This window comes from Periplaneta americana, chromosome 5, assembly GCF_040183065.1.
Source record: "Periplaneta americana isolate PAMFEO1 chromosome 5, P.americana_PAMFEO1_priV1, whole genome shotgun sequence".
NCBI lineage: Eukaryota > Metazoa > Arthropoda > Insecta > Blattodea > Blattidae > Periplaneta > Periplaneta americana.
In genome coordinates this window covers 125,778,519-125,802,393 of record NC_091121.1, presented here as the reverse complement: position 1 = coordinate 125,802,393, position 23,875 = coordinate 125,778,519, and the positions used below count along the sequence as shown (strand labels likewise).

At 35.5% G+C, this 23,875-nt stretch overlaps 2 protein-coding genes across 14 annotated transcripts in view; one reads left to right on the top strand and one right to left on the bottom strand.

Moving 5' to 3' along the window:
- LOC138700159 (uncharacterized) overlaps positions 1-23,875 on the top strand; it is a 356,318-nt gene that overhangs the window by 306,946 nt on the left and 25,497 nt on the right. For 3 of the 7 annotated variants that reach the window (XM_069826559.1, XM_069826551.1, XM_069826552.1), the window contains one exon: positions 1,572-1,788. The exons of 2 other annotated variants lie outside the window; for them this stretch is intronic. The gene's annotated coding sequence lies outside the window, so the exon portion shown is untranslated. Of the gene's footprint in view, positions 1-1,571; positions 1,789-23,875 lie in introns of those variants that run through there. 2 more of the 7 variants (XR_011332264.1, XR_011332263.1) reach the window with 1 other exon arrangement.
- Positions 3,174-23,875, bottom strand: part of LOC138700160 (luciferin 4-monooxygenase-like) — a 78,765-nt gene continuing 58,063 nt past the window's right edge. For 6 of the 7 annotated variants that reach the window (XM_069826565.1, XM_069826561.1, XM_069826560.1 and 3 more), the window contains 3 exons: positions 14,932-15,159; positions 13,748-13,913; positions 3,174-3,401 (listed from right to left, as the gene is read on the bottom strand). In XM_069826565.1, coding sequence (XP_069682666.1) covers positions 3,280-3,401; positions 13,748-13,913; positions 14,932-15,159 — 516 coding nt within the window. In that variant the 3' untranslated portion in view covers positions 3,174-3,279. The remainder of the gene's footprint in view (positions 3,402-13,747; positions 13,914-14,931; positions 15,160-23,875) is intronic. The other variant, XM_069826566.1, reaches the window with a different exon arrangement.

Below are 23,875 nucleotides of genomic sequence, written 5' to 3'. Positions count from 1 at the left end.
GCAGCATGTAATAATAGGGTCTATATATGTACAAATAGAAAATACGAAAGTACATAAATATTAGAGTATCAATTTTTAACTCAATTAGCTTAAACAATTAAATAATTAATCTGATTTGTTTCTTAAATCTGTGTGTGTTAAGTGTACTTAGCTCAGGGTAAGCTCTAATTAATTCATTATATATTTTGGGTCCAAAACTTCTGCTGTGTTTTAATCCAGCCGTTGTATGGCATTTCGGAGTATTTAGAAAGAAACTGTAATTTTGTCTCGTATGGTATTCGTGAGGATCTAATTTAAATTTATTGTGGTTTTTATGGAAGTAAATCAGCAATGTTTGTTTATAAATTTGTTCTAGATTTGATACACCAAATTCCTGGAAAATTAATTTTGTTGGGTAATCAAAAGGTTTATATAGACAAATTTTGATAATTCTTTTTTGGAGCAAATTTAAAGGACGGAGAGTTGATTTTGCCATTCCTCCCCAACCTAAAATACCATACTGAATTATTGATTGAAACAGAGCTAAGTACATAGTACGCAGAACAGAAACAGGTAAATAAGAGCGTAGAATGGAAAATTTGTGGATTGTTTTACGCAATCTGTTACACAGGAAGGAGATATGCTTGTCCCATTTTAAATGTTGGTCAATAATAATGCCTAAATATTTAACTTGTGAGGATATACTCAAAGTGTTACATGAGCAAGTAGGTAGGTTACAATCATGTATTGTTATACTTCTGTTATTATTCATTTTTAGTCGCTCAAGGCCACGTGATGTTAATGAAAATGGTATTAATTTTGTTTTAGAAACGTTCAAAGAAAGTAAGTGAGCATCCAGCCATTCTTTAATAATGTTAATACCACTGTTAGAATTTTGATAAGTTTCATTCCAACTCGAACCACTAAATATAACAACAGTATCATCAGCATAAGAATACAGAGTACCAGAATATTTCTCAATGTCAATTTTAAGTAAATCGTTGATATATATTAAAAACAAAATAGGACCTAAAATCGTCCCCTGAGGTACACCTATATCAACGTTACGTGATTCACTAAGGTGATCATTTATTTTAGTTGCTTGAGTTCTGTTACTTAAGTAAGATTTAAATAATTTTAAAGCCATTCCATTAATTCCCAATCTATCCATTTTATTCAAAAGTATATTGTGATTGACTGTATCGAAAGCTTTTGGTAAGCCTAGAAAAATTCCTAGACATTTATTTCCTACATCTAATTGTTGAATTATTTTTTAAGTAACTGCTATTATATATATATATATATATATATATATATATATATATATAGTTTAGTCAACTGTCCGAAGACAAGTCTGAACTTCACAAATGATACACCAAAAAGACATCACTTATGAGGCAACTACGCCAGGAGATAATGGGGTAGAGTGGCCAGTTCCTTTCCCTCTCCATTGCATACATCGCTGACTAGCTTCATATTACACGGATCTCAAAAGCTAGGAAAGAAGTAAGAAACAGATGGACTGGACGTGGAGGCTCAATAGCCTGGCCCCCTTGCTCACCTGACCTGGCACCATTGGATTTCTTTTTCAGGGGGTACATGAAAAACCTGGTGTACGAGACTTCTGTGGAGACACAACAAGATCTTGTAGCATGAATTCAGTAGCAGCTGGAGTCATCCGAGATATGCCAGAAATCTTTCCAAGAGTTCAACATGGCATAAGCAGGTGATGCACAAAATGTATCGAAGTTGGTGGCAGCCATTTGGAGCACCTTCTGTAGTTGATTAAAATGGCTTTTACTTACAGTATTTCAATTGTCTTTTTATTTCTTTACTAGTTTTTGTGATCTGTACTGCCTACATCCTCCTCCACATTTCAAAGACGCTAACATGTAAACAAAGCATTTCTGGATATGGATTTATTAACAAAATATGATCACATGGTACCCATCTACCTTGTAACATATATTTTTTACACTCTGTATAATTGGCAGCCGGGTAGCTCAGTTGGTAGAGCAGCTGGCTACGGACTGGAAGGTCCGGGGTTCGATCCCAGGTGGTGATAGGATTTTTTTCTCGTTGCCAAACTTTCAGAACGGCCCCAAGGTTCACTCAGCCTTCTATAAACTTGAGTACCGGGTCTTTCCCGGGGGTAAAAGGCGGTCAGAGTGTGGTGCTGACCACACCACCTCATTCTAATGCCGAGGTCATGGAAAGCATGGGGCTCTACCTCCATGCCCCCCAAATGCCTTCATGGCATGTTACGGGGATACCTTTACCTTTACCCTGTATAATTGGTTATTTTACGATGCTTTATCAATAAATTGCTATGTTTTCTGGCATCTCAGTGAGATGAAAGTGATAATGGCAGCAAAATGAATCCAGGATCCAGCACTTTAAAGTTACCCAGCATTTGCTGTTAATAGGTTGAGGGAAAACCTCGGAAAATACTTCGACCAGGTAACTTTTCCTAACCAGAATTTTAACCTGGGCCTGTTAGTGTCACGGTCAGGCATGTTAACCATTACTTCACAATGGTGGAAAACTTTAGTATAGTCACTGACATAGTTCTGGGATGACCAAACTCAAATTGTATCTCAAGACTCCATTTGGGTATACATTTCCACTTAGGTTGATTACCTGGTTGGGTTTGGGTATGGGTTACATTTCCACTTAGGTTGATTACCTGGGTGGGTTTGAGTATGGGTTACATTTCCACTTTGGTTGATTACTTGGCTGGGTTTTAGTATGGGTTACATTTCCACTTAGGTTGTTTACCTGGCTGCGTTTGGGTATGGGTTACATTTCCACTTCAGACTCGCAAGCATACATGCATGCTATGCAAACATTCACCACAAAGTATAAAGTTTAATAATCTACATACTTCTTCCTTAACTTTGCAAGTATACTAAAATATAGTACACAAAAATATTGCTTAATATACTTACTTAATATTACTTAATAAAACAATGGCAGAAGGTCTTGGTTTTTCCTCAACGCGATTATACTAAAAAAATTCACTCTTGAAACATCTGACTGCAAGCACAATAAATTACAGACTAACTAAACACCCTAGAAAGATACAATATCCCGAATAAAAGCTCATCCATAACATTATATTTTAAAAGAAATAGCTGTCACCAGGAAACAATTGGGCTGTACCACAGGTTGTTAATCTATAAGAATATATCAAATTAAACTGCAATGATAGTATTATATTTAATCAATCTTCATACAGATAACATTATTTGTTACTATTCAATTTACAAACTGAATGATATTTAATGTTTCAAAATCGCTTCACATCTTCGATTTTAGATATTTTTTCAGTTCCCTTCGTAATATCTTTCCACTGGGTGTTCTTGGAATCAAGTCAGTAAATATGACACCTCCATGTAGTCTTTTCTGTGGAGATACGTGACCTACAACAAACAGAAATTTATTTTAGTAGGTTATTTTAGGACACTTTATCAACATCTTAGGTTATTTAGCATCTGAATGAGATGAAGGTGATAATGCCGGTGAAATGAGTCCGGGGTCCAGCACCAAAAGTTACCCAGCATTTGCTCATATTGGGTTGAGGGAAAACCCCGGAAAAAAACCTCAACCAGGTAACTTGCCTCGACCGGGAATCGAAATAAACAGAAAAGTTAATTATACTGATACATATAAGCTTTTTACAAATGTATTTTCTTTATCACACTGTAGTAAGATTGCTAAATTGAAGACTGGGCATAGAAAATTCCGTAAGTGACAAAGAGACAAACCATAGAAAACAGAGCTTTCTTGTGCAGCTAGTAATAACATACATTTTGCACATTCTGTGGAAGAAGTTAGGCTCTAAATAAAATTACAATGGGATTTATAATTTTTCTCAGTGGATTGAACCAGACACATAGACTTTTTTTTTGGGGGGGGGGGAAATAATTTTCAAAGATATTCCACTTACAGCCTTTTTTTACGTCCAGTCTTCAATTATACTTCTCATTCAAATTCTTTTTTTTAATTTATCAAAACTGAATTTCAAATTAATCCAAACTGTAGTATATCCTACTCGATTTTTTTCTAAATTTGTTAAAAAAAAATACATATTTCTAAAATAATCATATATCATGAGCAAAATACAAACACTTTCTTACGTTTCATATGTTTAGTATTGTTGCCTTATGTTCTAGAGTTTTATTAAAGACTGATTTAATATTTTATTACACCAAGACTTTTAAACATATCTAAATATTGCCAAAATGTTAACACCTTCTTTCAATGCATATGATCACTGATCAGTTACTATATTTAAATTGTAAGATTAATGTCATAGTCATAAGTCAAAACCATGCTTTAAAAATTTCGATTCAAAACATAGACTAAAATCTTCCTTTCTACGATATCTGGCTGACACCTGTACACTGCAGTTATTTATTTGATACGCATTTAAGTTCTGGATGCAATGAATTATGTACTTGTCGGCAATAGAGTATTTAAAGAAACCGTGGTTTGATGAAGATTGTTCCATGGTAGTAAAAAGAAGGAAACAGGCAAAATTGAAATTCTTACAGAATCCATTCCAAGTGAATAGAGATAATTATTTCAATGAAAGAAGGGAAGCAAGTCGTACACTTAGGAATAAAAAGAGAGATTACTTGAAGGAAAAACTGAATAAGGTATAAACAAATAGTAATAATAAAAATTTAGAGGTTTATATAAGGGCATAAAGGAATTTAAGAGAGGATATCAGACAAGAGTAAATGTTATCAAGGATAAGAATGGTGACTTGCTTGCAGACTCTCATTCCATACTGGACAGATGCAAAAACTATTCTGGGCAACTACTAAATGTACATAGACCAAATAGAAATGATCGGGACGAAATTCAAATACAAACTGCTGAACAAATAGTAATAATAAAAATTTAGAGGTTTATATAAGGGCATAAAGGAATTTAAAGAGGATATCAGACAAGAGTAAATGTTATCAAGGATAAGAATGGTGACTTGCTTGCAGACTCTCATTCCATACTGGACAGATGCAAAAACTATTCTGGGCAACTACTAAATGTACATAGACCAAATAGAAATGATCGGGACGAAATTCAAATACAAACTGCTGAACAAATAGTAATAATAAAAATTTAGAGGTTTATATAAGGGCATAAAGGAATTTAAAGAGGATATCAGACAAGAGTAAATGTTATCAAGGATAAGAATGGTGACTTGCTTGCAGACTCTCATTCCATACTGGACAGATGCAAAAACTATTCTGGGCAACTACTAAATGTACATAGACCAAATAGAAATGATCGGGACGAAATTCAAATACAAACTGCTGAGCCATTTATACCTGAACCTACACTTTGTGAAGTTGAAATTGCGATCAAAAATCTGAAAAAGTACAATAAAATTCCAGCAGAATTAATACAAGAGAGTGAAAGCACATTATGTAGCGAAATTTATAAGCTTCTACTTGCTATTGGGGAAATTGTACCAGAACAATGAAAGGAGTCCACTATTGTACCTATCTTTAAGAAGGGGGAAAAAGACCAACTGCAGTAACTTTCGAGGAATATTACTTTTGTAGACGTCATACAAAATGTTGTCCAATTCTTTTGAGAAGATTAACTCCATATGTAGATGAAACTATTGGGGATCATCAGTGTGGTTTTAGACGTAATAGCTCGGCTATTGAGCAGATTTTTTTAATTCAACAGATATGGGAGAAAAAAATGGGAATATAAGGGCACAGTACATAAGTTATTCATAGATTTCAAAGAGGCGTATGACTCAGTTGAGAGAGATATTTGAAATTCAAAAAAAATTATTGAATATTCTTAAGGATTCAATCATTACCATTACATTACATACATACATATATACATACATTACTTTACATACATTACCATTTACATTTTGGCCATTGATGATTCTATTGGGTTTGCTCTTATTCTGGATTTTTATGGTCACCCTCATTGAGGGTAGATTATTTTGTTAAAAATTAATATAATATTCTTAATGAATTTGATATTTCCAAGAAACAAGTTCGATTAATTAAAATGTGTCTCAGTGAAATGTACAGCAGTCTATATAGGCCAATTCACTGTGGGCTAAAGCAAAGAGATGCACTATCACCTCCACTTTTTAACTTTGCTCTAGAATATGCCATTAGGAAAGTCCAGGATAACAGAACGGGTTTGGAATTGAATGGGTTACATCAGCTGCTTGTTTATGCAGATGACATGACTATTTTAGGACAAAATCAACAAACTATTAGGGAAAACACGGAAATTTTACTTGAAGCAAGTAAAGAGATAGGTTTGGAAGTAAATTCCGAAAAGACAAAGTATATGATGTCTCGTGATCAGAATACAGTATGAAATGAAACTATACAGATTGAAATTTATCCTTTGAACAGGTGGAAAAATTCAAATATCCTCGAGCAACAGTAAGAAATATAAATGACACTCAGGAGGAAATTAAACACAGAATAAATATGAGAAATGCCTGTTATTATTCGGTTGAGAAGTTGAAGCTTTTGTCATCCAGTCTGCTTTCAAAAAAGCTGAAAGTTAATTTATAAAACAGTTATATCACCGGTTATTCTGTATGGTTGTGAAACTTGGATTCTCACTTTGAGAGAGGAACAGAGGCTAAGGGTGTTTGAGAATAAGGTGCTCAGGAAAACATTTGTGCTAAGAGGGATGAAATTATAGAAGAATGGACAAAGTTACACAATGCAGAACTGCACGCATTGTATTCTTCACCTGACATAATTAGGAACATTAAATATAAATGATAATCGGGAGGAAATTAAACACAGAATAAATATGGGAAATGCCTGTTATTATTCGGTTGAGAAGTTTTTATCATCCATTCTGCTGTCAAAAAATCTGAAAGTTAGAATTTATAAAACAGTTATATTACCAGTTGTTCTTTATGGTTGTGAAACTTGGACTCTCACTTTGAGAGAGTAACATAGGTTAAGGGTGTTTGAGAATAAGGTGCTTAGGAAAACATTTGGGGCTAAGAGGGATGAAGTTACAGGAGAATGGAGAAAGTTACACAACACAGAACTGCACGCATTGTATTCTTCACCTGATATAATTAGGAACATTAAATCCAGATGTTTGAGATGTAGCTCTAATGGGCGAATCCAGAAATGCATATAGAGTGTTAATTGGGAGGCCAGAGTGAAAAAGACCTTTGGGGAGGCCGAGGCGTAGATGGGAAGATAATGTTAAAATGGATTTGAGGGAGGTGGGATATGATGATAGAGACTGGATTAATCTCGCTCAGGATTGGGATGAATGGCAGGCTTATGTGAGGGCGGCAGCGAACCTCTGGGTTCCTTAAAAGCCAGTAAGAAAAAGAAATCCAGACATTTGAGATGGGCAGGACATGTAGCACATACGGTCAAGTCCAGAAATGTGTAGATTTAGTTGGGAGGACAGAGGGAAAAATACTTTTTGGGAGGCTGAGATGTAGATGGGAGGATAATATTAAAATGGATTTGAGTGAGGTGGAATATGATGGTAGAGACTGGATTAATCTTGCTCAGGATAGGGACCGATGGTGGGCTTATGTGAGGTTGGCAATGAACCTCTGGGTTCTTTAAAAGTCAACTGTCCGATGACAGGTCTGAACTTCACAAGTGATACTAACAAGGCACCACTTGTGATGCAACTAAGCCAGGAAATAATGGGGTAGGGTGACCAGTTTCTTCCCCCCTTCATTGCATACATCACCGATTAGCTACATATTATACTAATCAAGACTTCAGGTGTATACAAACAATTGTTCCTCTTCTGACACATATCATCAAGTGAGATACACTGTCTGATAATAAATGTACATATGTAAATAATTAAATTATGGTTTATTTAACGATGCTTGCAACTGCAGAGGTTATATCAGTGTTGCCGCTGTGCCGGAATTTTATCACGCAGGAGTTCTTTTACATGCCAGTAAATTTACTATGAGCCTATCACACTTAAACCCACTTAAATGCCATCGACCTGGGCCAGGATCGCAATCTCGAGCATACAAGGCCAGTACTATACCAAGTACGCTACCGAGGCAGACTGTAGATATGTATCAGTCAGAACCTCAATCAGAGGTAGTATACATTATATACAGTATAGGGATTGAAAAATAATGGATTATTCCATTCGGATTTTGCTTCTTCTATATGTTGAGTAGATATTTCGACCAAGAAATACGTTTTCAATCTACCTAACAAGAAAAATAATTTTTTGGCATTCTATGTGTGGGCAGTGGGTTTCTCCTCACCCTCCCATGTGAACTCTTGGTTACATTGTATTGTCCACATTCAATACTTGTGAATTAGCCATCTTGGTGGTCTAGTGGCTGGACTTATAATCCTGTGGACCTGGGCTCGATTCCTGATTTATAACTTGTATTGGGAAAGTCCAGGTAAAACAGGAGTTTTCTTTAGGAGCTTTGGTTTCCCTGTGGCATCCCAACAAATCACCCCATCTCATCTCACTGCAGATGTAGCATACACCAGCCTCCTATGGCGAACCCTGGGCAATGACTTTGTCGGGAAATTGGTCTACAGAACTGGCTTCATATGGGTGAATGACTAACAGCCATAAACGAAAAAAAAAATTATAATAATAATAAATAAAAAATAATAAAAGAATATATATATATGAAGAGTCCACTGCAAGAATGATGGATGTCACTTTCTTGTCGAAAATGAACCAAGACTGTCAATGCATAGCTTAAGACATATAGAATGTACATAGAGAGTTATATGGCATTAACACTGATAGTCATTGTCCAGTAATGATCAGAAAATCACAGTTAAGCTTTGAGTGCTACGTATTTCAAACTTTCAATTGCTTCTCCTGCAAAATGTATTCCAAATGACATCCATCATTCTTACAGTGGACGCTTCATATATAAACTTGGAAATTTATTAAAATGTAATGCGGATTAAATTTCCGAAATGTGACCGTATTTTTTATGAAAATGAAAGAGGAAACATGGAATGATTATAAGAAATGTCGACTTGAATCCTCATTGCTTTATGGTACAGTTTTTGCCATCACATTTCGTGTATTCGATATTATTATTATTATTATTATTATTATTATTATTATTATTGTCTGTATTTCTTGCATTATACTGTTAATCCTAATGTATTAATTTTTAGAATGAATTTATTTTTCGGCTGTTGAAATTCACGAGGCTTTTCTAATATAAAATTGTTAAGAAAAGTGTGCACAAAATATGGCCATATAATCCAGTGTTATAAAAATTATCAACAGTAATCTCACTAGAGATTTTGATTTATCTAGAGAAAATCAAAACTCGCGTGACGAATTATGTTTTTGTTCGGAAAAGTCTAATTGTTTGTTCTTGACTCCTTTTAAGTTTTTGTGAATTGCCCAGAGTCTCATTTTTACAGCATGATGCTTAGATTTCCAGATATGAACTGTTCACTTGAGAGGACTCGCTCTCAACAACTCATTGTTCATGAAGTGGCATTGAAGTTGTTGTCCTTTGTAGAGGATGCAGTGAATGAAAGGGTTAATTGACTATTACATGATTAGAAGAAAATATATAAAGATTAGAAGAAATATAGTACTCTAATACAATAAAATAGGTATTAATTGACTTACTAAAATTATATTTCACTAATGTTAGCTTCACCAAAATGTTTGAACGGAGCTGCCATTTTCAGTTGACTATCTATATAGGAAACAAATGATGATAGCAAAGCATGTTTTATAGTACTGTAAAGAATTTACAGTTTAAAATGTTGGAAAACAAAGAAACAAATGCTAGGAAAGTGATAAAGATAAACAAATGCTAGGGAAGTGATAAAATTGTAGTGATAAACAGCCATGATTGATTGAAATACATCCTTTCATACCGTTTTACTGGCAAAAAGTAGTATGTTGTAGTAACAGTGTAATAGTCAACAGTAATCTCACTAGAGGTTTTGATTTATCTAGAGAAAATCACAATTCGATTGGGATTTCATTGACTATTACATGATTAGGTAATAGATAGTATATAAGATTAGAAGAAATAAAGTACTCTAATAGAATAAAATATTAATTGATTTAATAAAATTCTATTTGACTAATGTTAGCTTCACCAAAATGTTTGAACGGAGCCACTATTATCAGTTGACTATGTGGGAAATGTGTGGAGTTACTGGTCTCCCATCAGGCGCCTCCCCAGGTGGTGGATAGGGGAACGCTCACCAGATATGGCGGGTACTGGGGAAATAAAATACCTAGGGTGAACCAAAACCAATGCTGCTGCCTTGCAGCGAGTAGTTGGTTCTAAAAAGGCTAGTAGAAGAAAACCCTAATCAAAAATCACCTGGTCCTCCTGGTTGGGGATTTAGACGTGAGGCTGACAACCTCACTCTAGTAAAAAATTTTACCGTTGAGAAACCTAAAGAACATTGACATAAAAATCAGAAGGATGGACAATAATAGAATTCCTAAAATATTACTAGATGTGAAACCAAGTGGTAAAAGAAGAGTTGGTAGGCCCAAATTACGATGGCTGGATGATGTCCAAGATGATTTTGTCAAGGCAGGAATTAGGAGATGGAGGCAGAGAGCGTTGGATTGAGAGAATTGGGTGAATATTCTTAAGGAGGTCAAGGCTAAACTAAAAGGGCTGTAGGACCACAGATGATGATGATGATGATGATGATGATGATGATGATGATCTATGTGGGGAAACAAATGACGATCGCAAGGCAATTTTTATAGTACTGTAAAAAATTTGCAGTTTGAAATGTTGGCAAACGAAACAAATGCTATGGAAGTGATAAAAATAAACAAATGTTAGGGAAGTGATAAAATTTAGTGATAAACAGCCGTGATTGTTTGAAACACATCCTTTCGTACCGTTTTATGGATCAAAAGTAATATGTCGTAGTAAAAGTGTAATAGTCAAGTTAAATGAATAATTGTAAAATATGCCTCAAATTGATCAAATCTGCAGAGCTTTAAGTTACTGGACATAATGTAATGTAAAATATTATTGGAAACAGCAAGAATTATTGTACAATATTTATTGTCCCTAATATTAGTGACTTTAAATGATGTTATCACTGCAATACAGCTTATTCAGTGTTTAACAGTTCTGATGTGGAATTTTACAAGTCTGTAATTTTCAGTTTAAGAGATTTCAATTCTAAAAGTGATTGAACGAAGTGTTTCAGAACTGGATAAGAAATAGCTTCATACAGTTATTAAATACCTCTAGACAAAGGATATGGTAAGTATTTGGATGATGATTCTCATATCAAGTGCAAAAGAAACGTTGACTGTGAATTATTTAAACATGGAAGGTCGCTGGTTGATAACTAGATGCAGTGCCGAGACAATAGGCTTTTTAAACAGTGTAGTAGGAACCATTCTAAATTATTATCTGGATCTTCATAAAGTGTCAGCCAAGTTGATGTCAAGAATGATAAGTCTGGAACGAAAATGTGCAAGAACATTTCTGTCTGAAGCAAATTTAGCTTTGTTAATACGACATTCAAAATGTTTTCTTTGACGATTTGTAACAGTTGATGAAACAGTTCACTATATTTATCCAAAATTTCAAGAAGGAATATGACAGCATTATTCTGATGAAGAAATTTTAATGGTTGACTATTTGAAAAGAGTTCCGACAGTATTGGGCAATAATATGCAGCATTAATTACTCACTTTCACAATTTTATCAATGAATCAAAAAAAGAGAGGGAAGATGTCTTGTGGAATTTTTTTCCATCTGGCCCATGAAAATCCTATTACTCTGAATGCCATTTTGCAGTGCTTTATTTGAATTTGTTGAACATCACCATACTTCCCTGACCTTCCTCCTACAGACTTTTGTTTCCAAAGCTTATGAAACTTTTCTACATATATATATATATATATAAATTATGGTTTATTTAACGACGCTCGCAACTGCCGAGGTTATATCAGCATTGCTGGTGTGCCGCAATTTTGTCCCGCAGGAGTTCTTTTACATGCCAGTAAATCTACTTACATGAGCCTGTCACATTTAAGCACACTTAAATACCATTGACCTGGGCCAGGATCGAACCGCAACCACTACCTCGAGGACAGAAAGCCAACTATACCGACTATGCTACCCAGGCTGACTATATATATATGTATATATATATATATATATATATATATATATATATATATATATTTATTTATTGGGTTAGTACTGATACATTACAATTTACGAAATACACTATTTACAAATGATGAAAAATGTCTACAGCTACGTATACTTATTTACAAATATACAGTTAAGTGGTGCTGAATAATCGAAGTTTATCTTATTTAAATATGACGTCAATATGTATCTTTCATACAAGAATAAGCGACAGTCGAACAGAAGATGTCTGACAGACTGACTCTCTTCTTCACATTTACAATTTGCATTATTTAAAATGTAAAATCTCTGAAGATATTCGGCAACTTTTCCATGTTCTGTGAAAAATTGTGTTAGAATAAAATTTGGTTGTAGGTATTTAGAAGCTAATCTATCTTGAAATGTTGGAAAAAATAGATCTCTTGTAGTACTTCTCTTTTCACTTGGTCATCAATTTTGATCTCATTTTTCAAGAATATGTTTTTCGTATTTAGTTCTTTACAAACGAAAAGGGGCTTAATGCATGACAAATATGGAGATTTGTGTCAGCAGCCAGCTTTGCCAATTCGTCTGCTCTCTTATTCCCAGTATTTCCGACATGTCCTCTAACCCATGATAGATAGATATGATTTGGACTTTCATTAATTAGATATTGAAGAACATAATACTTATAGTTGTGACACGTGTTTTCTATGGAGTAATTTAAATGATTTACTGTTGAAACATACTCTGATTGAAGTTCTGGCTAATATGTATATTTATTATCAGACAGTACATCTCACTTAACGATATGAGTCAGAGAAAGAACAATTGTTTGTATGCATCCAAAGTCTGACTAGTGTAATATGTAGCTAGTCAGTGATGTATCCAATGGAGGAGGAAAGGAACTAGCCATCGTACCCATTATTTCCTGGCCTAGTTGCCTCATAAAGTCCTTCTTGGTATCACTTGTGAGGTTCAGACCTGTCTTCGGACAGTTGACTAAACAACAACTGTTGAAACATGTGTCCACTTGAATGCGTTCATTGCTCTTTCTTTAAAATAAATAAAGGTGCAGATCTTCACACTCCACAACTAAAGATGCATTCGATTGTGTTATTTTTCTTACACGAAATTTCCTGTTTCAGCTGAACATTGATAGTTTCACACTTGTACACTAGATCCTAATAACTGCTTTTATACTCTATAGCAGTAGGACTTGTCTCTGAAGTTTCAATTCTAACTCCATTACCAAACTTTATGATAACCTGAGTTCACATTCAGTCCTCAATGACATTATTCGGAACTAAATACTGCTCTATTATCCAGCCAGTTGTTTTCTTATTCTGCTGGTAGTCAAATACATGTAGAAAAATCATCAAACGGTGCCTCCAATTGCACACAACCCACAGCCCTTTATCTCTCATGATTGGGATATCTCATACTTCCAAAGTAGTAAGAAAGAAAACGTGATTCAAATGCATATGATCTCTTGCTATAAATATAGTTTAAAATGTATTTTAGAAAACAATACACAATGTTATTCATCACACTTCTTCACATATTTCATGGTTCAGGCACATGCTTTAGTTACACAGTAATCATGCACAAGAAGATTCATTCTGCTAGTAAGTAATTTAAATATACCTGCTACATAGTTGATGAGATCTTCTTTAGTTACTTTTGCTTCAGGTTGTTTCACTATGAAAGCTAGAGGCAGTTCACCAGCTTTTTCATCTGGAAGTGCAGTTACTCCAACATCTTTGACTGCAGGATGAGTTAACAGAATTGCTTCCAACTCTGCTGGCGGAACCTATACCAATATAACTTTTCGTTATCCTAGATTTAATTTAGTAAAGTGTAAAATGTTAAACTTTTCTTGGTTCTTTGCCTTCTGTACTTAATCATCTTTAAGATTTTTATATATTATTCTTTTTGAACTTTCAGCAACTAAATAATTAGATATATTAGTGTCTCTTATTAAATATAATGTCATTTTCGAGGATACTTGTAAAGCGAAATTAATTACTCTCAGTGAAAGATTGGTAAGGGAATAATGAATAGTAAAATTTAATTTTGGAATGGGAAAGAGATAGCTGATAATTTTGCCTCGAGACCTTTCATTTAGGAACAGTTTTCTCTTCTATGGGTGGAAGATTGGTAAGAGAATAATGAGTATTAAAATTTAACTTTTACATGGGAAGCAGATGGCCGATAATTTTGCCTGGAGACCTTTCATTCAGGTCCAATTTTTTTCTTCTACGGTGAAAGATTGGTAAGAGAATAATGAATAGTAAAATTTAATTCTGACATGGGAAAGAGATGGTCGATAATTTTGCCTGGATACCTTTAATTCAGGAACAATTTTTTCTTCTATGGGTGACAGATTGGTAAGACAATATTGACGATAATTTTGCCTGGAGATCTTTAATTATTCAGGAACACTTTTTTCTTCTACGGGTGAAAGATTGGTAAGCGAATAATGAATATTAAAATTTATGGCCGATAATTTTCCTGGAGACCTTTCATTAAGGAACAGTTTTTTCTTCTAAGATTACTATAAAACTTTGATATGAGATACCCAACTTTACTTATGATAAGAATTGTTTTCGACATTAAGATTTCATTGCCCTTGGTCAAATTAAAACACAATTTGGATTTAGTGGTATACATGTAACAACATGATCATTAAAGTGAAGAGAATAGAGTTAATTTTCTGTATTTTAGATTAAAATCACTTAAATGAACTGCACTTTATAATAATTACTAAGCAAAGAAAAGTATATTTTATGGACATTATTCTTCCTTAAAATTAATTTCTGAATACTTACTTGAAATCCCTTATACTTGATAAGTTCTTTCACTCTGTCAACAATGAAAAAGAAACCTTCCTCATCGTAATATCCCACGTCACCAGTATGGAGGAAACCGTCACTATCAATCATTGCTGATGTAGCTTGAAGATTACCACTGTACCCTTTCATGATACCAGGACCTCTGAAACAGAGTTCTCCTTCCTTGTGTGGTCCCAGGCTCTGCCCACTTTGCACATCTACTACCTGATGAGTACATTGAAGGAAACAAGATTAATATACAGGGCTAGTACAAATGATTTAAGCAATTTCATTGTCATGTATTAGAAAAAGTATGAAGCCTATAGTACTGAAACATATACCAATGAAAAGAGACACTCTCCAAATTTGTTTAAAGTTTCGCAGAAGTATCTCAGTATACTGTGTGACCGCTAGGTGGCTAGGTATGAGAAATGGCAGTGACACTGTTACTGCCCTATCTTATCTGGACATGCTGACGCAGTGGTTGATGCCTCAGTTACTTGAAGATAAACCAGGGTTTTTATTTCAACAAGATGGGGCTCCACCACATTTCCATCTTCAAGTACACCATTATCTTAATCAGCAACTCTCTCAACGTTGGGTTGGACAGCCTCTAACAACTATCGGTGTCTTATCCGCTGGCCTCCCTGGTCACCTGATCTGACCCCATGTGATTCTTTTCTATGGGGATTTGTCAAAGATTAAGTTTATGTACCACCCTTGCCAGTTAATCTTGATGACCTGAAAAATCAGATCCATGTGGCTGTGGCTAGTGTTGTTGATCGGGATATACTTTGGCGTTTGTGGATGAAGTTGGACTACTGTGCTGATGTTTGTCACATGACACTATAAGGGCATATCGAGCACTTGTAGCAGTTGTAGCTTGAAAACTTGGTGAGCGTCTCTTTTCAGTGGTATATGTTTCAATACTGTAGGCTTCTTATTTTTCATAATACATGACAATGAAATCGTTTAAATCATTTGTGCTAGCCCTGTATATTTATGATAAACAGTCAAATACTATTATCTTGCATTTCGTGTTTTGCAACAGCGACCTTGAATATGATCTGAAGTGATACCGGTACATAATCTATAGCAGTGTTTGCCTTATATTATGAGAGGCAATCCATTGCTTTGGTGTCTCCATTTTCTGAGGATTTTGATTCTAGATATTCTCTAACTCCAAATTACTCGTTTTTGGTGCAGATAACATCTCCTCATTCCACGATTTGTTGGCTCTCATTTTTTCTCTAAAGGGTTTTTCCATTATGACGTTTGAGCCAGATTAAATAAATAAATTATTAAAATTATTTACCAGCAATTGGCTTAGCATTTATAGCCTGCACTATTATGTATGTTGCAGGACATTTAACAACACGCAATAATATAGCACAGCACCAACATCATCCTATGAGAAGTTCAGACCTAAAGTGAATCAAGTCACAAATTTTCATAAACTGAGTTTAATTCATTTTCTGATTATCTGAAGTTGGATCTTTTCCGAGCAGTATTGAATCAAGCCTTAATTCCAAGCATTTGCTGGTAGTCATGTTTGGTTCAGATTATTTGTTCACGATGTTCTGAGCCATAGTGGATCAAGTCACCAAAGCTTTGCATCAGTTAACATTACAATTGTTTATATTTCATAAATTTAGATTTTGAAAATGGAGCAATAAAATTATTGCTAATGAAATTAGATAATCCATTACAGCAAGTTAACTATAAGTCCTATTATCTCAAAACTGCATCGCATGGACTTGACTCACTTCAGTTCTGAATGCCTTATATTCTAATTACAATATACGGAGCAAACAGTAGCAAAAATGATTGACCAACTGTTTTAATCTCCATGTTTGAGTTAGGGTTTTAGGTGGTTACACAGCCATATATTAATTACACAACCTTCTTGTTATATTATCATGTCTCTCTACCAACTGTCCATTATTGGCCCCACCTACAAATCACATGCTTTTTGACATATTTTATTAATTTTCCAACTGCATCAAATATATTTTCTTCTCGTGTTTAGAAAAACAGCGAATTCCTCATTAAGACTTCGAAAATGTATAACAGATTGAGCTTTCAGACAGGAAACTAATTAACGACGTGTTCTAGGTGCCATAAAGAGGTTCTCTGTCCTATAGGCAATAGGAAGGGCTTCAAACACGTGCATTTATTTACATGCAGAGTTCTCTTGTATGGAATGAAAATTAAAGAAATTGTTGTTTAAGCGTTTCTGAAAAAAAGTTAAACTGTTATCGTATATACTCATTTCCTCAGCAGCTGTTTGAAGTTTACCAAGATAAAATAGTCTTCTAGAAAAGGCAGTTTTACAGTGACGGAGATTTTTAATCTTATGATAAATTTGAAAAAAAAAAAAACCGAAAATCAGATTCATTATACAGTAGAACCCTGCTAGTCCGAATCCTGCTAATTCGAAATTCCGGATAATTCGAACATGTCAAAAAAGAGAGAGAGAGAGAAGAGAAAGGAAAAAAAAAAGTACCTGAACTAAGACAGAATCAATTTAATGTTAAAGTATTTAGAAACTGAATCTGTATAATATACAGAACTGACCTAGTAAATGAATTAGACCTCGAACCTGAACAAAACAGTGGACACTGAAGGGTGTAGAAGGGATAAGGCATGGTTTTCCTGCTTGCATTCCTGTCAACCCACTTAATCCAAAATTTAGATAATAATCTGAACTGGCTCCGGTCCCAATTAGTTCGGATTAGTGGGTTCTACTATCTGTCTGTCTGTCGGTCCTTCCGTCTGCCTGCCTGCCTGTCTGTCTGTCTGTCTGTCTGTCTCTCTCTCTCTCTCTCTCTCTCTCTCTATATATATATATATATATATATATATACACACCTCGTGGCTTCAGAAATCATGTTACACAGGCCGAGAATGGGTTCAGTGGTCCCAAGTGATGATATTTGGTTAATATAAGGTACTAATGACTGTAAATATGTCGTGTGAGCATTAGAGGCCAGCAAAGTTTTGTTTAGTGTTGTTGTTCCTATAACACTGATATTGACAAATGCACTCCTGTTACGGAGAAAGGGCTATTTTTAATTGCATACTTAATGTGAGCAGTAAAGGTGGCCATACAATGCAGTTTAATTTCATAACTATCAATGTTAATAATAGCTGTTACACTTCCAAATAAATATGAACTGTGAGCAACGCTGTATACCAAGTCCACATACTTCTGCAACTCTGCCTGGTGATCTACACTGCCGCTAAAAAGGAGTGAGCACTTGAAATATTCAAAGTCCCAAGTATTCCGCACTGAGCATGCGATGCTTTGTTCACAAGACAACACATATTTATGTAGCTTAAATTCACTTATTTGGTTCAGTAGTCTGAAATATGTTACAGATCAGACCGGATAGTGTATGCTAGAGCTTGTGAGGTTCTGAAGAATGTAATATGAATCGAATAGAGATATGTAACGTCAGTCCAAAATCTTGCGCGTAATTTTTATATGAATAAGTAAGGTAGGAAATATACACCGAGTTATCAAAGCTCCGGTAACGTAGATGGCTAAGGCAAGAATCATGATAGAAACTGAAATACACTGGCTTCCAGTTCGACTTCCGTGCAGTACCTTTTTCTTTATAAACAGATTTCTCATAATTCTCACGAAGTTCTAGAACATTATAATAAGTTTTCTATCTGCAAAAGGCTATCCGTCTACACATTATATTTAGCACAATATAATGAATATAATGACAGTAAACATGAAGCAGGAAAAGTTCACTAGCAGACAATGGTCGATTTGCCACCTGTAGAGAAAAAAGGTAGAACTATGGCCTATAATGCCATCCCTACAGCTATATAATGTAATGGAATAGACGTATAAGATCATTACATAATAAAGAATGCAGAATAATGTTCCATATGCTGTTTTCATAAATAGTATTAAAGAAACATTGCCGGTAATGATATGGCAACATCGCTTAGAATGTTCATAAACAAACAAACAGGTAATTCAGACCTCTTCCCCTGCACTGTGTTTATTTTCTTCATAACCTCTGAGACTGGCAGATAGCCAAGATCTACGTTTGCAGTTCATAGGATTCATTTGCACTGGGCTTTCCACTACTGCAGCGGGAAGAGAGCTTGGAGTTCCAGCGTCTACGGCTAGAAGGTGGGCCAGTTGGTTTCGCCTAGGTGGAGAATTAAAAAATCGTGTAATTCCTGGAAGGCGAGTTTAATTAGGGAAGTTAGGTATCACCCATATCTAACTTCCCCTGAATTAATAATCAGGTCCAACTTTCTGGGCTCTGCAGCAACCGCTAGAAGATGCTTCCTTAGCCATGGTATAAGGTCTCATCGAGCTGCCAGGAAGGGTAGGTTGGGTGATGAGCAGATCGTGGATCATCTAGTTTTCGCTTCTACTCAAGAGGACTTCAATTGGAGAAATGTAATTTTCTTTCTCGAGTACTAATGAAAGTCCTGTCCATGTATATCGCATGAATGGCTACCGATATGATGCTCGCTTTGTGTATCCGGTTGCAAGGTCGGGTCGCATAAGCGTATCATATTGAGGGTGGATGTCATATGATGAGGCAGGAGTTATAGAACGTATCCACAGGACGTTCAACACGGCAGCCTATCTCCATATTTTGGAGAATGTATTAGCACAGTCTAGTACATACAGTTACGAAGCTTGAGTTGTGAGGGTGCTAGGAACAATAGACTGTGCCGGTACTATTTCGCATAGTCTGTAATGAGGCAATAGTAGTGATCCTAGTGGTTAGTAACTATCTATGGATGCATATTTACTACATATTGAGCTGCGTGACTGTATATACTAGACTGTGGTATTAGTTCGGAAAATGTATTATGTGTCTTTCACGTGTTAATTTTATATTACCTTGTAAACATGTTTTGGCCTGCTATTGGCCATCTTCAGTACTGGTTGTTGCTAGTCTTAGCGTCTTTTGTTTTGTTTCCTGTGGGGGTGTGTTTGTGTAGTGTAATGTGAAGTCAAAGAGTGTGTGTGTTCTGAAATTGAGTTGTGTGTTGAGAATTTCATTTGGATGTGTTTTTGTGTGTCTGTATATTTCGTATTGTTCTAGTGTGTTTAGTTTCTGGCTTTTTGGTGGTTGGATGTGTAGAATTTTCATGTCTGTGTTGATGTCTCTATAGGTGTGGTTAGCATTTGTGATGTGTTCTGCATATGTGGAAGTGTTTTGTAATTTTGTTATGGCTATGATGTGTTTTTTGTAACGTGTTTGAAATGATCTGCCTGTCTGTCCTATGTAGAAGTTGTTGCAGGTGTTACATTTGAGTTTGTGCCTGTGTGGTTGTATTTGTTTGTTTGTGTTGTTTGTGTTGAGATGTTTTTGTAGAGTATTATTTATTCTGTATGCGATGTTGTAATTTAATTTCTTGAATGAGGTTGCAATCTTGTGTGTGTTTTTGTTTTCATATGTTAGTGTGATGTATTTTTTGTGTTCTCGTGTTTGTGTTGAATTCTTATGTTTTTTGTGATTATGTTTTGTCTTTCGTATTATGTTGTCTATTATGTTGGAGTTGTATCCGTTTTCTTGTGCTATGTATTTCATTGTGCTTAGCTCTTCTTTGTAATCATGTTGGTTCATTGGTATGTTGAGTAGTCTGTGTACCATTGTTCGGAATGCAGCTTGTTTGTGTTGTGTTGGGTGATTGGATGTGTTGTGTATGTGTATTGTTGTTGTTGTGGGTTTTCTTCTGCTCGGGAGTGTTATCCCGAAGGAATATTTGTATTCCAACAGGATAACCATGTGGTGCACCATGCCCTTCGGATTCAAAGATAATTTCAGGGGCGCCACGATATCCATTTCTTGGATCACCCTCCAATGTCTCTTGATATGAACCCAATAGAACACATGTGGATGAGAGTGAAGGCAACTTTATGCTCCAAATGGCCAGAACCATATCGTAGAAAGGACAAATTATGGTATAGAGTTGTTGATGCATGGGAAGAGGTGGCATTCCATCAAGAACTTTTCCACAATCACGTGAACTCCATGCTGCGGTGAATGAGAACTGTGATAGATGCAGGTAGTATGTGGACGTGGTATTAGTTCCATAGTCTTTTATATATATATATTTTTTTTCCCCACCTCCAAATATGACATTTCTTTTATATTGGCCAAGTCCAGCCTCATAATAGTCCTCAGATGTAGAGTAATAAACAATTCCACATAACCAACAATGTTTTGTCTTTAAAAAGGACAAACAAATGCAAAAAGGAAAGACCAAAAAAAAAAAAAAAAAAATAATAATAATCTCGACCGCGGATCGAACCCTTCACCTCGTGTATATGAAGCAAGCCCGCTGTCTTAGAGTCACTAAATGAGAGTCTTGCACTGAACAGCAGTAGAACTTTACAGTGTAGTATTATGTACAATACAATTCGTACTCTTGTAAACATGTACCAAATTTAAGGACCAAGAGTCTGCTCATTTTTTTTTTTTTTTTTGAGTGGCAATGTACATACATAAAGTAGGCTGCCAATGCAGTTTGTTTAAAAACACCTCCTTGAACTATACCCAAGCATTTGGTGTGTCATTAGTATTCAAGTGACCTGCTAGCTGTAACCACTCTACTGCTCACATGAGACATTTCGAGCCATAAGTATACAGTAGAGTAGTTTTCACATTTAGTTTACATAAATCAGTGCAGGTAAGCTGGAAAATAATTGGTGACTTATTAATAAATAGCTGGGACATTTTGCATGTATATAAAACATATTAGTACCACAGCAGTTCCATATATTGTGGGCTTATATTTAAATTTTTGGGATTTTAAGAGGCACTGTATTGGTTGGGCTTATTTTATAATAGTCTAATGATTACCATACACATACCATAGACATAGTCTTTAGAAATGGGATAGAACATGTTTTTAATTGAAAATGAATTTATAATTTAATTCATGAAATTTAATTATTAATTTTTAACTTATGGTAACAGATAAACACAACTTAAATTCTGTTTTACAAAAATTGTGATAATATTGCACTTAAGTAAACCCAGTGTTATCTTTGTCTTCAATATTACTTATCCATGGGCCAGTCACACTCCACAGTTTCAGGCTAATTAAGTTGAAGGTTGAGAGGCTAGGGTATTTTTAAGAAGAGCAAACAACTTTCATCATCACCATCATCATCACAGGTTGTAGTTCTTTGAAGAACTGTTATGGTCTACCAAAGTCGTCTTTCCATCATTTTTAAGAACATCGCAACGACATTTTTCTTGTTGGATTATAATTCAAGATTGCTTTTGGTATTCTGTTGTTTGACATTCGATGCTTTCAAGAGTATGATATCAGAAGATATCATTTCAAAAACTTCAGATAAGTAAGATCCTTGCAATATGTTCTGAACAACAAAATTAACTTGACAGTATTTACTTGTAACCTGTTTTTCTTCAGTCCAAAAAGTGTTCATCTGAGAGAAAATTATCTCAATGGGGTTCTTATTATAAGGTTTCCTTACTTAAGTGTGCAAAAGTTTCCTGCTGTTTTGCTTTAACACTTAAATGCACTGTCTCAGTCTCTGATTTTTTCTTCACTTGCAAACACTTTCAAAAGGATGAAATCATTAAAAAGTTTATCTTCATTGATGAGAGACTTGCCAGCAGGAAGTATGTCTTTTAGCATACTGTAGGATTGTCTCACATTGTCCCAATTCAAACGCCTTGGCTCCAGTTCATTTTTATGAAGCAGTCCACTCTGATATATCCACAGTCAGCTGCTACAGAGTACAGGTTCTTGATCCTCTTCCTGAAAGTATTTTTAGTCACCTCCCCTTAATCTTCTAGGGCCTTCACCATTTTAAGAACATCACTGTTCATGAAACTTACTTCTTCTCTTGAATTAAGTGTCAACAGAGACTTTATACTGCCTTCATCACTTATTAGAACCAGTTGCTTCATCTCTTTCAATGTTTAATATACGTGGGGTGTAACTTTAATAGTGGCAACACTGCTGTAAAAGAAAACAAGACGGATTTAATTGTTGTCACTTCTACCACATGTTTGTATATGTCTGCCCTCCTCCCCCCTAAAAGGACTCTTCCATCCGACTCATTGCGCATGCACTGTGGAGAGTTGAAGTTAGTCTCCTGTCAGTTACAGCTCTAAGTGGTTGTGTTTACAAAGCAGGATCAGCGATCTTGGCTGAAAATTCAATCTGCCAGTGGTCGTACAAGCACGACAATGTCATGACGATCTTGTTGAGGCATGTGGAGTGACAGCGTTACCATATAGGACTGTGGGGAGGTGGGTTCGAGTCTTCAACGAGGGGCCTGATTGAGTGGAAAACATGGCTCTGCCGGGTCGTCCAAGTGTTAGTGAAGAGAAGTGCAAGCTGTTTCCGCGCTATTAAACAACTTGCTGGCTCAATATTACAAGGTTCTATGTCTATATCAGAAATATTACTACATACACCCTTGTAACATATAGCCAGTGAACTATCGACGACAGACAGTACGTGAGTTAGCCCAGGAGTTAGGAATATCGCATATGACTGTTTCGTATTCTAAAGAATCGCCTAGAAATGAGAAAAATTGCATCTCGGTGGGTTTCCTGGGATTTGATGGAGGCACAGCGATGGATACAATACGACACTGCTCAAACTCACTTGGAGCGTTATGATCGTGAAGGAAACGCCTTCTTAACGGCGTATTGTTGTGCTTGATAAGATATGGGCCAGGTCATACGAGTGGCGTCATTACAGGTCATCACGCAAAACAGTGGTGCGTTGTACCCCTACGAATGTGAAAGTATGTTGATTGTTGTGTACGACTGTGACGGCGTCATCCTAACACATATCGTCCCACAAAGACAGACTGTTAATGAACAATATTTCCATCATTTTTGGAGCATAATCTGAGACCAGCGTTGCGAAGAAAGCAGCCACACGTTTTGCAGAACCCTCCCATCAT